An 18640-nucleotide genomic window follows, 5' to 3' on the forward strand; every position below is an offset into this window, starting at 1 on the left:
CAATTGATGCGTTTGAGCCGAGCGTTGAAGGAAAAACAGCCGCAATACGAAGAGAGACACAAGAAAGTAATTTTTCAGCATGATAATGCTCGGCCACATATTGCAAGGCCAGTCCAAATATACTTTGAAACTCAAATAGGAAGTCCTACCCCACTCGCCGTATTCACTGGATTATGCTGCTTCCGATTACTACTTGTTTTGATCGATGACTTATGGCCTGGCTGAGCGCTCTTCCATTATGAAGATGTCAAAAAATGGCTCAATTTGTGGATAACCTCGTAAAATGAGTCCTCTTTTGATATGGTATTCGTACACTGCCAGACAAATGGGAGAAAGTAGTCGCTAGCGATGGACAATGCTTTCAGTGACATGTTCTTTACCAATTTTTAAAGCTTTCGTTTTCACAAAAATACTTCGAGAACTTATTCAAGTCCTTAATATATCCTAATGATTTTCTGGTATTTTGCAGTGTTATAAAATATTAAAATTCGCTTAGCAAACAAATTGATTTTATTCCATTAAAATATTTTTCCTATTTTTTTTTTATTCAAATATATTCACGATTCATTAAGTGAGGTAAGACCAAAATAAAAGCTAAAAAATGTAAAAAAAAAGAAAATTTCCCAACTATTTTTTAATTAATAAACCCATCACAATTCTGTGTATTCTCATATGTATAAAAAAATAACATAAAAGGTATATTGTTAAGTTAGTGTCCTCTGCACAGGGTTATCCCAGTGAGGACACATTATTTTTTATGTTTTATAAAATGAAGAATGAATAAATAAATTAAAAGTCAATACTGAACCTCAATTATACAAAATTAAAAAAAAACATGGAACCTTAAAAAACTCATAAGGTATTGTGCTTCACCAAACAAAATAGTTAAACAATTATTGGAGAGAATTTTTTGATTGAGGTGTAATACTACCTTATGATTTTAAATTTTAATCATAACTAGATAAGGCTTTCTTCTGAAGAAGTTACCAAAATTTTATGTTCCTAATAATTAAGCGCTTCAGTAATCATTATAAAATTGTTTTTTTATTATTTTTTATGAATGAATTTTATTTACTGAACAAGTATAATTTAATTAAATATTCCTCATAAAAACCATCTCCGCCCAAAATGGGACTGAAAGTTGATAATATTATTGTACATAGATAGTGTGGGTCAAGAAATAAAATAAATTCATAAAAAAATATTAATTTTTATTCATTATAATTACATAATTAGCAATGCCTTATAAATGCAAAGAACTAAAAAAAACCTCGTAGCTCGTAGCGTTATTTATTTTCACCAGAGTATATTCGGGAGTGGTCTTTTCTGCAGGTAAAGTTTTCCCGAGTTATCTCGGGTGTGGGAATTTCCACACATAATAGTCGCATGAGTATACTCGGGCGTAGTCCTTAAGCGTGTAAAGTAAAGAGTAAGTAAAACATCTAGATTCCCAAAACACGGGTGAATGCTGCGCTTTTAGTACATAGTACATAACATAGTTCTGAATGGCATTACTCCATAAATTATGTTTCAACAATTATTTGAAGTACAAAGTGGCGGCTTTAATTTTGCCTCTGTAAAAAAGGTATTATTTGACATATTTAAAAGTGGTTGTGTTGTTCATACATTGTTTGAACGAAGGGCATTCTGAATTAACACATCTTGGAGTAATTTAAACTCTTCTTTTCGTTAATTAGCTAATTTTAAAATTTATATTAAAGGTGAATAGTGGGTAATTCAAAATTTCATTGTGAAATATGTTTAACCTCAGTCGAGTGTGTAAGAAACCGGTCACGGCCGGAGCGTATTATATGTTCAGTGTGCAAAGGTGTAAATCATTTAGTGTGCGGAGATTTGCCAGAGATTGCTTACAAAAAATTATCTATCGAACGTCGCAGTAAGGTATACAGCACTGACTGTATTTCTGATATCGCTCGGAACTGGTAACGAATAATAATATTTGTATGTGGAGTTGGGACTGAGGCGGTTCCTTAGTATGTGCATAAGTGCGGTGCTTTGCCAAGCAAAAATATGTGGAAATAAATTAATAATTAACAGTAAAAATATACAATAGGAAGAAACGGGTATTCATATTATTGAACATATTATATTCTTCACGAGATTACTGAATTTGTATTAAAAATACAAAATATGTTAAAATCGTGGCTTGAGCGAGATATACTATACTCCATAACGGTGAATTGTGCGTTAGAGGGAGAAGACAATATACATACTATGTGCAGTGCCAGCGCATTCACAGAAATGAAGTTCGTTTGTAATGTCACTTTAAACATGCGTACTGATAGAATATTAGTATGAATTTAGGTGATTTAGTTGCGTGTAATGTGCATATAAAAACAATGGAGGCTTTAGCCTTAGCGGGTGTCATTGCACATATTCTTATTGCTCGTTAACTATGTCAGACTTTTCATATTATAATACTATTAAACTTAATATACGTGAAAACATGTAAAGAATCGCACTGCCAGTGTTGTTGGTCAGGAGCCGCCCGCGACTGAGGGACAGTTCCTTTAAACTCAGTAAATTGGTTGGATGGTGTCAAAAATATATCACAGGGTCACAGGGTCTTGATGACAAAATTGCAAATCTGCAAAACCATTTGTTAAGGTTCAAAATGTGGTCTGCTAGTTGGCATGTTTGACTGCCTTGTGAGAAGTCTCAGGATCGATTCCCAGCCAGCTCAACATAAAATATTTCACCGCAATATCTTGGTTTCACAATTAAAAAATGGTTTAGATACGCTGTGATTGGTGTGCTAATGCAGCGCCCTATGCACCATTACTTCCATCTGTTGACTTTTGTGAAGTAAAAGAGCTGAAACCTTTATCACGTGGGTGAGATTCATCCGGCTGAACCAAATCACCTTTACTATTTCTTAAAAATACGTATGTCCGAAATGTACGTTTATGACTTGGCTGGACATTTAATCTATGTGTCATATAATTTATTGATTTAAAGATGAGAATCACAGTAAGCTAAATCATCCATTGTAAAGTTGGATCGGTGTATGTTTAAAATATTTAAGATAGAATGATAGACACTTGTCCCGAATATATTTTAATATAGCCTTAGAAATTAACGAAACTTAAAGTAAATTAAGGAAAAGGGTGTCTTTACAGTTACAATTTTAATATACATCTTATCTTAATATAAATTTTAGCTTATCACTTATTTCATCGGTAAGGCAAGACGAAATCAAACTTCTGAGTTTTGAAAGAAAGTGCTGGAAGGCAATATTGTGATTGTAGAACAACAACGTAGGTATGTGCGAAAATGCGACATCCACTTTATTTTCCAGGTTTGTATGTTTTACATGTACGTTCGTGTGTGCGTGTGTGTGCATGGATGGCTTGGGGTGTGCATTCGGTATTTTTATTCATTACCAATGATAACCTCCATGGAAAATGCAAATTTTAACACTAATTCTTTTCTCACTTGAGTTTCATATTTATTTATTTTTTTGTCGCATTTAATGTTTAAATCTTTTGCATAATTTATGAAAACTTAATTGGTCTTTTTATGTTAGAAAATTGTTGTTTTCAATACTTTTTATGTATGACTGTATGTTTTCTGAATAAAATAAATAAAATGAAAATAAATATATAACTAACCCAAGTATCAAATGATTTACTTTTGTACTTAAAAAGTTATGACATTAAGATTTTTGAACCGCTCTCATGTAAAGTTGAAGAAAATCACATGTGTTGTTATTCTACAAGCATGACAATATTAGGTATAATGTGGTTCGATTTTATAATTAATATGGATGTTCCAGAACAGATTTTTATTTTTTTGCACCACAACAGGCTAGGAGGCCTAATTAAAGTGGTGAATTACATCACAGAGCACCCAGGCTTGAGAAAAATCACATTTTAATTTTTGTGTTCTCACCGGGAATCGAACCCGGAACCTCCCGTGCGTGAGTCGAGCGTCTTGACCACTACACCCCGGAGGCCGCCGCAGATATAGCAGCCTCATGTAACGCAAGCATTTTGAGGGTGCGGTGGTGGATCTGGCTTGGAAATGTTCTGTGGAAGTCTCAGGAGAGCCTTAACCCGAGTTTTCTCTTCTTCACAACTACCGGCTTTCTTTCGGCTTTGTTCTGCGGAACTAAGGGGCGTGGGATTTACGTGGGAGGAGCCGAGAGTTCTGGGTCGCAATAGGGTCTCCTGGAACGTCTGGTGATGTTCACATGCTCCACTTAGAAAAAAAAGAAGTTAAGAAGAAATAGCCCTAAGGCAATACAATATTCACTCTTTTTATGTTAAAAGGTATAAACTGTATATGGAAATAAAGTTTTTTAATAAATTTAAGGGCTACAAAACAACTTATCCTTAAATATTGCAATTAAAAATAGGTATTGTACTGGTAAAAAATGATTGCATAAGGTTTTTCAATTGATTTAACTTCGCGGCTACAAATCATCCTTGTTAGGATGGGTTGCCTTGACTAATTAAAAAAAAAAACTAAACAGTTATTCATTTTCTTTGATTTGAATTCACAGAGCGAATTTATTTGCATTTCTTCCAGCGATGCTCCAACATTTCTATAGCTTCCTCGCTTCTTTCATTTGTCCGACCACTGTCAGCATTGTCCTCAAAAATTTCATTCCACACAAATGTTCCTTTAGTTTTGGAAAAAGCTGGTAGTCACTGAGGGCTAGATCAGGTGAATATAGGGGGGGTGTTTAACCAATTCAAACCCAGATTTGTAAATAGCAGCCATTGATATCAACGTCTTGTGTGGTGGAACATTTTCCTTATGAAACAGCACTGAAAAGCATTTTGCCGTGGTCAGCGACCTATTGTAACTGAACCGTTGCAGATTTCAACTTGCCGCTCGGTACTTTACAAGTAAGCGTATTAGGCTACACACAATGCTCACACATCAGCTCGACTGGTCAACTCAAAGCAGGTCAGGGGTGGAGCATATCAATCGACCCTCGTATTATTTAACTTTCCCCGCGTAGGGATGGTGGACAAATGGAATTTCAAAATAAAAAGATAAATAAAAAATGATGATTATTTATTCAGTCATGCCATTTGAGGAATTATAAGTTTGACATTATTGACTTATCAACACAAGTTCTCAATATGTTATGAATTTCTATTTGTGAGCGAAGCATATTTCATCGCACAAGATGTGAATGGAATTTATGAACAGTAAAAACTATGCTTAAAGTAAAATCAACAGGTTTTTAGGAAGATAAAGAATAATTTCTTACGTACATTAACATTGTATATATTGAAATCAAAAAGTGGTCATCCAAAATGAAAATATAACTGTACATATAATATAATTATACTTTTACATTTATGTAATGTATTTGAATCGAGATTTTATAATGGGGCCCGACGAACATGGAAAATTAGTATTTGATAATGTTTAAATTGTTTCCTTGTACTAAAAAAAAATAAACATTTTGCCCGAGTTGCTCACATTTGTAATCGTAATGTCTGTGAAATATTTACTTTTCACTGTTATAAATTTATGTTTCTACTTAGTCTATATACACTTTTCAATAAAAACGTACTCATAAAATTTTTGAAACTTGAACCATAAAACCGTCATGTCTTCAGTGTAATAAAGTCGTGTGATGCTTTTAAATTTAATGGTGATTCTTAAATATTATTAATTTTATAGTCAACGTGATACAATTTTACATTTCAGCTTCGTAATTTGGCTGCTGTGTATGTACTAAAGTAGATGCAAGTATTCAACAAATAAATCTGTGGTATTTAGATAAAGAGGTACAAGTTAGCTGTTTGTGCAGGTGAGCTGTTTAAATTTTCTTACTGATTTCATTCTTTATCGTACAATTTTGGGTGCTATTTAAGAATAAATTTAAATGCATACACCACTTAAGGATGAAAAAGGTGAAGCGGAAGAAGTCATATTGTGTTTCTTTCCATATTTGCTTTATTCATGTTGTGAAGTTTAGTGCTACGCGAAATTGTTTACGTGCGGTAAAAAATTGCAGCTTTAAATTGTACGGTGAAGTTTCTTGAAAATGTATGAAAAAAATAATCATTTTAATAAAAATGACTTAACTAGTTCTTCTAAATCAACATAGTGCTGTGATAGTTTCCGGTTTACGGGAACCAATTCACCAATCAGCAGAACTCACCGAAGAGAACTTGTGATGTCAAATGTGGAGTATTTTCAAAATTACAAAACTTTAAAAAATCATAGCGCTGATAATACAATACATAATTTAAAAAACATTTTTAAATTGGCTTAATTTGACAGTCTATTAACAAATAAAAAACCACCGAACTTCCTCATTTTAGTGGCATATACCTCTTTACATAAATGCCCCAGAAATTAGAAAGCTGAATGTAAGAAAAAAAAAATTTTTGGTAGCTGAAAGTTAAGAAAACTATTAATACATTTAATACATTTTGGAACTGCAAGATACATACCTGGTGTATTTTTTATACATATAACACTTGTCACGGTAAGTCGGGAAGGATAGATAAACCAAATTTAATTTAAACTTTGAAAAAGTTTGTCCAAAAAATGCCTTCACAAACCTGCGACCCTTCCCTCCCAAAACCAGCGGCCACCGGCTAGGCTACAACGTTTTTACTAAAAAAAGTCTTGGTTAACAATTTTTCGAAAAAGGTTTTGAGTACCACCAAAAATGAATCTGTAAATACACTGAAAGCAAGACTATTTGCATAAAATAATCAAATCAATAAAGAAAGTCGCGTTAATAGATTCTATACAATGCATATTATATCAAATAATTTATCTAGTTCTATTGGTATGGTTTCACACATATTTGTAGGCGGTGTATTTCTATTTTAAATAAAAATTCCCTTCAACGTGTCTATGCTAAACTACAAGCACTAATTATATTATTTTAAAGACATTCAATGTCTACTTTATTCCCAATTTCACATTTTAATCTTCAGGACTCATTTTAATTTTAATATACATACTCTTTTCTCCACTTTTTGTAAAAAATCCTAAATTATTCATATTCATTACAAAAACACATGATTTAAATAAAACAAGGAGGTAGTGGGAAGAACAAATAAGAAAAGTGACGAGGGGTGGTAGAGGATGAATGAAGGGAAATGAGAGTGTAAAATTGTGCTTGAGCTCATTATGTAAAAACTTGTTACTTGATAATTCACCTATGATTATTTTACTGTAAACTTAAAACTTAAATCTCATGATTCGAATAGAACTTATGGAGAAAAGAGTATAATATATTATTTTATGAACCATGTAACATTGTTGCATTTTTGGGTATACGAGACAAACATGTCATACGGCATTTAATACACAAAACATCTGTGTATTCATTTGTTATAATGTAGGTCGTAATGAAGTAATTTACACATTATTAACTCTATCCTATTATTGCATTAAGGCTTAACTAAAGGATAATGTGAGATTTATGTAGTACAGTTGTATGTTTGAGTTTAAACACAATTGTCTTACAAATGCAATTGTAATAAAATACTATTGTATGTCTCAGATTTGTGAAAAATGTAGGTACTGATGAATTAGCTTATAATTTTAGATAATCAAATTATAAAGTATTTTTTTGTTCTATTCACTTTTGTCATGTGCAAATATTGACCAGAAGTCGTAAATAGGTATACATATTTATCTGGGCCAATTGAAGGTAAACAGAGGAGGGTGTGATGCTAAAATTGAGAGAAAAAATGCTATGGTTTGATCTGCGATGGAGAAGTTGATGAGCAAATAAGTTTGGCAACAACAAAGTGTCACCAAGTCTACAAAAATACATATGGCCAAAACCCTAATTCTTCCTTTATTCTTGTACGCCGCGGAAACATGGACCTTGAGAGAAATCTCCCATTCTCGTGAAGGAAAATAGACGGGTTCGAAATGTGGTGCGGGCGTAGAATGTTACGGATATCATAGACTACCCCATAGGACTTATGTTTCTATAATCCGAGAACAGGGTATTGAACGACTTCTTTCTTCCACTGTGTAAATCCGTGTTCTCAGGTCCTTCGGTCACATTGCGAGGTGAAGAGATAAAATAGAAAAGTTAGTGACTAGAACCAGTAGAGGGAACTTAATCTCGTGGAAGAAGTCCTTCAAGATGGACAGAATTGATGACGGAAGCTACTGGCCTCTCTTTGTAGGAGGCCTCCGGAAGCGCTGCAGACAGAAGCAGGCGGAGGCAAATCCTAACGAAGTGCTTCCCTCCTGCCAACGTGACCACAACTGCTCTGCCTAGAGTAAATAACTAAGAAGAAAATGAAAATTCACATTCCACAGCTTTTTGCATATAGTATGTTTACAATAATTAAATTATTCAATTTTACAATGTCATTTCATCATATTGTGCCAATATCAGATTGATTATTTTTAGTATGTATGTTCTCTTTATGAAGATATTTACACTATAATAATATGGTATAGTGTACATTTTTAGTTAATTTTTGTTTTTAATTTTGTATAAAATTTAAAGATTCAGTATAATTCCTTAGAACATGTCCATGTACTTGTAATTTTCTTAAACTGAACGGTTTGGGTAGGTAGGAAGAAATTGCCTTAAGGCAATATACCCCCCCCTTATACGCATATAAATTGTAATAAAGTGTTAAATAAAATAAATAAATAAATATGTTTGTGCGTGAAGTCTATTGCAAAAATAAATTCCTTGCAGTAGATTTTCTTGATAGCAATTTTTATTTGAACCATAAAATAAAAACCAGCATTTTATTGTTACATTTTTTTGCTGTACAAATCAAGCATTATGAAAATGAATTTATCAACCAATGTGTATTATTTGTATTCTATCCATGTTTGATTATAATGTAGACATTATACACCTACATTGAACAAAAGTGACTAAAATTTTATTTAAATTAAAATTTAATTCTGCTTTGGTTCCATTTGAAATCTGTGTGATATTAATTTATTTATTAATTTTTTTCACATTATAAACAATGATTAGAAATAAAAATAATGCGACCTCACTGTTACCCGTGCCGAGGACACTTAACAATATTATTGTGTTATTTCATTTGTGTAGTTCAATTTTAAACTAACAGATTTGGACGCATTATGATATTAAAAATAATTTAATAGAAACTGCAGTACCTACTTATTACAAAGCTGAGATTAAAATAATATTGTGGGATCAATCGGTTGTAAAAATAAAAATAAACTGTGTCTTAAGACCTAATTGGAATTTTGCACATTTATTAGTTTTAAACATTGCTTTCTGTAGGAATGGGAAGTGTGCCAACAGCAAGACCTGTAGATACTTGTAAAGTTGGCACAGACAATTGGGTATTGTCATGATACATAATACTCTTCTAAATGTGATAGTGAGTTATTACAATAAATTAAGAGTAGGCGTCTTTATACAACTATATTGCGATTCAAAAGGGTGTGGAAAGACCCAGTCCCAAATCACTCGCCTCACAACAACCCGAACAGATATTAAAACTAATTCGATAGATTAAGAGGTTTCGAAGTATCACTCTCACCGATAAGGAGTCCCACACGTTCAAACTTATTTCACAGTTCCTGACGTTACTTCGTAGACCTCTTAAATAAGTATTTGCTATTGTCCTAGTTTGGAAGGAGTCAGCACGATCTCGGTTGGGGGGGGCGGGGCCTCGCTGGGAGGGGTGATGATGTTAGGTGTGTCGGCGAAGGTCACGGTGCGGGGGATGCCCGCGGGGTGTGGGGGGCGACGCGCCAGCAGCGGCTCCCGCGCGCGCGCTAGCTTACTCGAGGTCTCGGCGTTCTCTATCACCGTCAAGTTGTCCACGCTCAACTCGCTGCTCGATATGCTGGAGATGTCGAAGCTGGAGCCGTCCATGGTCTGAAGTTCCACGAGGGAGTCTTCTTTGGCGGGGCGCGGCTGCGAGAGGAGGAGGAGCGCGACGGCGGGTGCGGGCGCCGGCGCGGGTGCGGGAGCGGGCGCCGGCGCCGGTGCGGGCGCGGGCGCCGGCGCGGGTGCGGGCGCGGGCGCCGGCGCCGGCGGATCGGGCGGAGACTCGGCGGGCGCCCCGCGCTCGTGCTGCAGCATGAGCGCGGTGGCCGCTATGGAGAGGCGCCGCGGCGGGGCGCGCTCCGCGAGCAAGAGGCGCTCGGCCGCGGGCTCCTTGCGGCGCGCGCGCGCGCGCGGCGGCCGGCAGCGCGCGGGGCACGCGCACAGCAGGATGCGCAGCACGCAGCACGCCAGGCCGGCGGCGATGAGCGCGGGCCCGGCCAGCCGCAGCTCGTACGTCTTGAAGCCCTTGTCGCCGGTGCCCACGAAGGAGATGACGAGACCCAGCGCCACGGTCCCGAGCCCCACGTACAGCAGCCCCCCCGCGGCCCCCGCCGCCCGCGCTGCCCGCGCCCTCACGCTCTCCTCCTCGTCGGACGATGATCCCCCGTAGGATAGATCGTGAATCTGAAATTTTATTATTTTTAATTCAGTCGTTACCTTATTTTGACAACAAATCAATGAAATTGATTCCTATTTTGTAAAAAAACGTAAGATTTAATACATTTATTAAATGTCCATAATCATGTTTATCGTTTTCGTCTATTTCTGTTATCTACTTTGATATATTTAGTAAATCTTAAAAACTGTAACATTCCAATAAAGAGACTAGCTCTTGTGTTTAGAGAGAGAGGGTGGCTTACACTGTTTTAGTTATTCAGTGCATAATTATTGTAATAATTGTTTGGCCTATTTCACACGTATCGTCCACACACACGGCACGGTAAAATTACGTTGAATTTATCTTATTATATCATTTTGTATGTGATTTTTAATTTATTCAGCGGCAAATAAAAATAAAAATTAATTATAATATAGTAAATATCAATCCACTCTGTATTATTTTATCGTGCCGTGTGGAATTTTGCCATCGTGTAAAATGGGCCTTTATAAGTGGTTAAATAGCTAACGAACCAAGACAAAAATATCATAATGGGAAATATCACTTTTTTTACAATTTTAAAGTAGTAAAGGTCTATGAAATACTGTCCAGTAAAAAAATGTTTGCTAATTATTAGTAGCATTAAAAATACTTTTATATTTGTAATTTTTAATTCCCGCTAAAACGGCGATTCCACTGGCCACGCCCCTAATACGTCAAGATTCATGTTTATTTGTTCCTGGCCATTGAAATTTGTTTAGAACATTATCACGAATCTTGACTTCACAACAACCAAGGCCAAAGACGTCTTCGAAATTTCATTTTTGTATTTATGTATGAAAACACTTCTCCACAATATTCATATTGATTTTGAAAATACAATTAATTATTCTAAATCCATTTCAAATATTTTTATCGGTATTCGTAGTATGTAATATTTCCTTAATGAGATTACTGCATGAAATATGAACAAAAAGCTTAAATTGAATTGTTGACTGCAATAGTAGACCGAGTGCTCGGTTGTCTAGCTTCACCGTCGATGGAGGTGAATGTTTGGAGCAGCCAAAACCAATTAATGATCTTAATTTACAAGAGCTACATTATTGAACAACAAATGCAACACTGCTTCTCTGGTAGCTCAAAATTCTCCATTAGAAAGAGCGATCAGTATTTTTTCAAAATATGAGAACAAGCACGATTTGGACTTGTTTAACGACTCATCTCTCCGCTCAAACGGAAGGTAAACAAGTCTGATTTACATATTCAATACATAAACATGCCCCGAGCCCTCAAAAAATGATGATACTTAGTTCATGCCCGAACGCTCAGTCATGCCCAACGCGTATTTAGTCGTTCTTCGACCGCCAGCTAGGCGTGACGTTTAGAATCGAAACAAATATGCCTACTTGTGTCATTTCATGACACAAGTAGGCATATTTGATGTGTTAGGCATATTTGATGTGTACGATGTGTTTATGTTTTTCTTGTAATAATTTATAGAGATGAAACGGAATCCGGAACTATCGGTATCCGGCCTAATTTTACTCTCCGGTCGGATACCGGATAGTAGCTCAATATCCGGCGGAAACCTAACCCAGATAGCAGTGAAACTTGGTACAAACTTGATTTAAGATTGATGGAAGGTTGAAAAGGAAAATTTGACCCGACAAGTTTTTATCAAAAGTTGCTGGAATATTGTTATGAAAAGAATGGTATTTCAGAATCCGAAAGTCATATAGTGATGATCAACACATTGCCATATATAAAAATATGGAGAGAATTCCTTTTTTTATTATTTTTTATTTAAACTGTTATATTTAATCCCAGGACTTTTCTACTAGACCGATTTTTTTTGGCACCACAACAGGCCGTGAGGCCCAATTACAGTGATGAATTACAGCATGGTACGCCCAGCCTTAAGAAAATCACATTTAATTATTGTGTTCTCACCAGGAATCGAACCCAGAACCTTCCATGTGTGAGCCAAATGTCTTAACCACTACACCACGGAGGCCGCTGAATTAAATTAGTGCATGACAAATATCCAAAAAAGTGGTTAGTTCCAAACAACATTCAGATTGGCAATACTATCAAAGTCATAGAAAAATGATATATTTCACCGTTTTTGTCCGTGGGTTTCATGTCATTTTTAATTACGCATTTATCATTGGATGCTTTTCCGGCGATTTTAAAACTTTTGATATTGTCGAAGTGTTAATACTCAGTTTAAAGGATAAACTATTGATATGCCACTGAGGAAAAAACATTAAAAATGAGTTTTTGTTGCACTGTCACTCGACAAAACCGTCTTGTCAAGAGCTCTTTAAAAGTAAGTATGATATTAATATCTCATCCACTGCATAATGCTTACAATAGTTTAAACTGATTAATTATTAAATATCACAAACATTATACTATTATTAAATTGAATTGATTGAATTATGTTTTATTTACAGAACGAAAAGGCTGTTGATAATATATCGATATAATAAACCAATACTTTAACCCCAGAGGCTCTTATACTTCACAAAAGTTAACAGATGGAAGAGTTGAGGAAATGAAGATGTTTAAACATAGGCAGAACGCTTAATGTTACACAGTTAGACAGTAAAGTGGCCACTTCAACCAGCCAATGATAGTACATAAGTCCAGTAAATACCTAGACTTCCATATATCCTTCCCAAAATGTTTTCCCTTTGTTGCAAAAAAATTTGATTTGAATATCGGATACTTTTTGCCATGAGAAATCCCGCTAGTCGAAAAGCTAGTAAGTCATAAAACAGTTTTATTTATTTGTTTCAGAGTTGAGAGACAAAAGAATGCACCGAACTCTGATCTCCAGTCAATTGACATGAATTATTTGTCATCACATAATCTGACTTTCTTGGCAAAAATAGCCCGTAATTTTTATTATTTATTCAAAATAAATATAAAGAGTAATAATAACAAGATATTTTATTTAATATTTTTAGGAAGCTTCGTGTTTTTTGTTTTTTTTAGTTTGTGTTTTTTTTGTTTCGTTTTTTTTTGTTTTTTTCCTTTTTTTTGTTTTTTCTTGTTTTTTTTTCTTTTCCTCTATTTTTTGTTTTTTTTTGAATTGTTTCTTTTTCTCTATTTTTTGTTTTTTTTTTGTTGTATTTTTTGTTTTTGTTTTTTGTTTTTTTTTTGCTAAATAAATCCAAACTTGCATGATGTTTGTTTTTTTTGTAAAAAACAAACATCACGCAAGTTTGTTGGATGGTAACTAGGAAATTTGCTTTAAACTTGCCTCAAGTTTACAGAGTTGCAATCTCAAACTTGGGTCAAGCTTGAACTCTTGATACTTCAAACTTGATACAAGCTTGAGGCAAGTTTAAATTGCTATCTGGGAATATTCATCAAACTGCGAAAGTTTCATAAAATAAACGCCACTAAATTGAATTATTGATATCGACCGTGTTTGGGAAAAAGTTAATAAACCCCTTTTGTTTGAAAAATTGTATTTTTTGCATAAAAACGTTCGTCAGTGTTCAGCGCCAATAAAAAAAAATCATCAAAAATATATTTGCGTAAAAAAAAAGTGCAAGGTTATTATAATTAAAACCCAAAACCAATATAATTATTTAAGTAACAAACTTATAAACCATATTGGTATGAAACTGTTCCTCTTATTTAGCCTGCAGTCGTCCACTCCTGAACGTGGACCTCTTCCACCCTTCTCCATGCCAAACGGTCTTGGGCTATTTGTATTCACGCTGTTCCCAAATGCTCCACAATATAGTCTCCGATAGATAAGTGATCATTAAAAATATAACGAAAATATAATTAACCCCTTATTATTTTATGCCCATTAAAAGTTTTGATTTTAACTATGAGAGAAATTGCCTAAAATTACCTGGGTGTTTTCAATGTATTTTAGTGTTTCTGTAAAATTTAACTTGGTTTATTGCCTTTTACCTGAACATGGTCGATATATAAAGGAATATAATAAAAAACTATCTAGTTATGTATATAGATAAAATCTTAGAAAAACTGTTCATTATTGAACAATAAAAAAATTAGTATGTACTTATCATTTAATCGGTGGAAAATTAAGATGAATAAACACTAGTTTCTTTGCATTTAGAGGCAATAAGCGATTGCGTTTGTTTTCGTAAAAAATCCTGCTTCAGAAAATAGTATTTCGCTGCATACGCTGCTACAAGAAGCTGAAGGGTAAATTCTGGCAAACTTTGTAAAATTTAGGTACTGGTTTTTTAAAATTACTAAACACGTCGTGACAAGTCAGAGACAATGGGCCAGATATCCGGCTTAGAGGCACGCTGAATATCCGGTATCCGGCCAAACCACTATCCGTTTTATCACTAAATAATTGTTTTATTTTTTATTTTTTTATAAAAACATTTATTGGCATAAAAAAAAACAAAACATACAGTAAAAAAAGGAACACAGAAAAACAAAACAAAAAAGTCTCAAGGCTCTTGTGTTAGGCAAGTTTACAAAATATTATAAAAAAGAAACAAAAAATGCAAAACAAAATAAAACAATAAATAAAATATTAAACAATTGTAAAAATTGAGAAAATTTAAAACTAGTAACAAATAAAAAAATAAATAAAACACAACATTTATGAATTGATATAATTTTATATATTATACAAACAAAGTATTGTGTGTACAACAATAATTACAAATTAATAAATAAAATGTTCTTCCGTGCGAAAAAAGATTGTGCTGTTCAGTTTTCTAATTGATATAAAACGGAAAATTTGAAATGACATATTTTTTCTGAAATAATCTAACGTGAAATCATAAATTCATTAAAAATGCTACACTTAAAATACTGTAAGTACTTTATGCAAATTATTCTGGTTTATTAGGGACAGTTCGTGTTGGAAGTTGAAGGAAAGTACTAACCGCGGAGGAATGTTAAACGGTACAAACTTCATACATTATGTATTTTCTTTATCAAACAAAAGAAGTAATTTTTCAGTAAGTAATGCAAGTCACACCTCCCCACCTTTCAACGTTGGAAATTCAATTAATTTAGAGTTCAATTACAAAACAAATAAAGCAATTAGCACGGAAACTGATTTAATTCTCACACTTTATAATATTTTATTTATTTTTACAATTCATATACATATTTTTAAATAAAACTGTTTATTTAAAAATGCATTTTCACACTAGAATATTTCATAGTCCCTGGACAGCGTAAGACTGATCATCTTACCTTCAGTAACAAAAATGATTTTTTTTTGCACCACAACAGACCAGGAGGCCCAATTACAGTGGTGAATTACATCACGGAACACCCAGGCTTGAGAAAAATCACATTTTAGTTTTTGTGTTCTCACCGGGAACCAAACCCGGAACCTTCTGTGCGTGAGTCAAGCGTTTTGACCACTACACCACGGAGTCCGCCAATGATCAACAGACGCTGCGATTGGTTTACCTATGCAGTGCCCTATGCACAATAAGGTGGAAAGGGAATGATGATGATGGTGATAATTATATACAATATATACAAGGGCGGGCATATTGCCTTAAGACAATTTCTTCCTACCTATCCAAACCGTTCAGTTTGAGAAAATTACAAGTACATGGACATATTCTAAGGAATTATACTGAATCTTAAAACTTTATACAAAATTAAAAACAAAAATTAACCAAATAAATTATCACTTGACTATGAAGAGAGGAGAGGAGATGGGAAAGAAATAAACAACTCAAATATTTAGATAGTGACATTTCAATCTTGATTTAAATGTAAATAAAGAAGGGGCGTCTCTAACATTAGTGAGTAGATTATTCCACAATCGAGCAGCTACAACTGTAAAAGAGGAGGCAATAAAATTAGAGCGATGAAAGGGTATTAAAAGGGTTTTCTAGTTACTAGAACGAAGATATAGTCCATGTTGTGATAAAGGTTGGAAGAGCTCTCTCAGATAAACAGGCGAAGTGGGATTATTTAAAATATTGCGAAGAAGTGATAAAATGTGAATGTTTCTTCTTTGCCCGATACTGAGCCAGTGTAGTTGCGTGCGATGTTCGGTTATGTGGTCGAATTTGTGAAGATTAAAGATAAACATTCTGTAATCGTTCCAACTAATTTAGCAATTCAGAGTTAGCATTTGGATAACATACATCTGCATAATCAAGGAGTGGAAGAAGTAAGCTCTGGACTTAATGTTTGCTATTTATTTTAATAATATTATTATTTCAACAGAGAAGAAGCTGTTGAGAATATGGAAGTCTAGGAATTGACAGGGCTATAGTTATGAGACTGTTCAAAATTTCTGGATTTTTCAGATTTTACACACCGTGCTTAATGAGGAAGTTCCGTGTTTTTTAAATATTTTTTTTAATGTTTGTTAATTGACTTTCAAACTAAGCCAAAAATACGAAAAAAAGATGCATTAGATTTTTTAAAATTACTCAACGCGTGACGTCACTAGTTCTCTTTGGTGAGTTGGCTTCTCCGAAACCAAAATTAAATCACAATTTGTTGATTTAGAAGAACTTGTGACGTCATTCAGAGTAATTAATTTTGATGATTTTTTTATACATTTTAGAGAAACTTCACCATAATTAAATGTTAAATTTTTATTAAACTTCCTTATTGGTGTGAGCATTTTAAAATGTGTATTTTTGCATTTTATATGATCTTTAAAAATATATGTCGGCCTCGTGGTGTAATGGTAAGCGCGTTTGCGTACCATGCAAGAGGTCTAGGGTTCGGTTCCCGACATGGTTGATTTGAAATATTTATTTAAAAGGGTGTTTTTCCACTAGAATTTTTCATAGCTCCTGGACTGGTACCTGTAGCTTAAGACTAATTATCTTACCTTCATGTAACAAAAATGATCAAGATGCGCTGCGATTGGTGTACCAATGCAATGCCCTATGCGCCATTAGGTGCGGAAAGGGAATGATTTTTTAAAATCCGCGATATTTTTTAGGATTTCTTCCTCAAATTTCAAGTTGATTTTAAGAGTGTAAATTGATTTTCGGAAATGATCGCTCAACTTTATTATCAATACGTAAAAACTTATTAATTAGTAACAAATATTTATGTATTATTCGGCACGGGATTTTTCGGCGAAGAATCCATTCAAATGCTACTGATCGTCAACAACCCAATGCATGTATAACAAAATGTGTGAAATAATAATAAATATGTTTTAATTGAAATTCGTACGTAGGAACTATTAGCAGCATGAGTCTTAAAAAAAATACCCACACAAAAAACCTAAAATATTAAATATTTTTTTATTTCGAAAACTAATAGTGAATAGTTTCTCATCGGGTGTATAGACACATGTTAATAATACAAAATAAGAAAGTATTATCGGTCTTATTAGTTATTACATAATATTATTATATAGAGATAAAATAATGAACAAACAAACATATGGTTTTAATGTTTAGAAACAAATAAAATGAAAATCGCGAAAAACTGCAACTTAAACAAAAAGACTAAAAAAATTGAAAATAATATGAGAACATAAGAAAAAATCAAATCACACAAATGAAAATATTGAAAGTGTCTCTCATCTAACCAACCACATTCACAATAAAAACACATTAATTTCTATTAGAATTAAAGCACATTGTTTTCAAATCATTTGGCCGAGATATATGTCACTTTAGCCATTTAAGTTTCTTACTGGTTTATTTATTGGACAAACGATTTCGGGTGCTACCTTGGAATAAACTTTAAATGCGTAAACTTAAAAATATAATGCACGGAGAGGTACAAGTCATATTGAATTTCTTCTCATATTTGATTTATTTATCTTGTTAAATACAATTTTTATACGAGTTACTTGTACTTATTTACCTAATATTATTTTATTTTATTTTGTTTTATCGAAATAAACGGCGCTTAGTGCCTTTTACATATTAGTTAAAAATTACAATGTAAGCATAATTATAAGTAATACAGAGCATTTAAAACAATATGATTAATTAACAAATTAAGAAAATCAAAAAAGATAAACTATATAAAATAATAAAATATTACCAGTTATAGAATTATCGATAAAAAAAAAGATAATTTGGTATTAGAAATACTTTGAACCAGTTAAAAAAAAACACTAAGAAAACAATTTTGAATAACATTAAACGAAAAAAAAATATATGTATTATTATTTAAAACTAATACTTAGGTAAATAGTATATATTTATGTATAAAAATATATAATGATGTAAAAAAAAAATGAAGAAGAGAAATATTTTGTACTTATAAATTAATCCAAGAAA

At 33.5% G+C, this 18640-nt stretch overlaps 1 protein-coding gene across 1 annotated transcript; it reads right to left on the bottom strand.

Annotated features, from left to right (window-relative positions):
- Positions 1–5029: 5029 nt before the first annotated feature.
- Positions 5030–11812, bottom strand: LOC148276190 (uncharacterized). The gene is made up of 2 exons (XM_088234626.1): positions 11804–11812; positions 5030–10456 (listed from the first exon to the last, which is right to left on the bottom strand). Exons 1-2 carry the CDS (start codon positions 11810–11812, stop codon positions 9584–9586), a joined length of 882 nt encoding a protein of 293 aa, XP_088090752.1. The 3' UTR covers positions 5030–9583.
- Between the last annotated feature and the right edge of the window lie 6828 nt (positions 11813–18640).

Source organism: Micrasema longulum, unplaced genomic scaffold (genome assembly GCF_059751315.1).
Source record: "Micrasema longulum isolate JH-2025_06_02 unplaced genomic scaffold, ASM5975131v1 h1tg001262l, whole genome shotgun sequence".
Lineage (NCBI taxonomy): Eukaryota > Metazoa > Arthropoda > Insecta > Trichoptera > Brachycentridae > Micrasema > Micrasema longulum.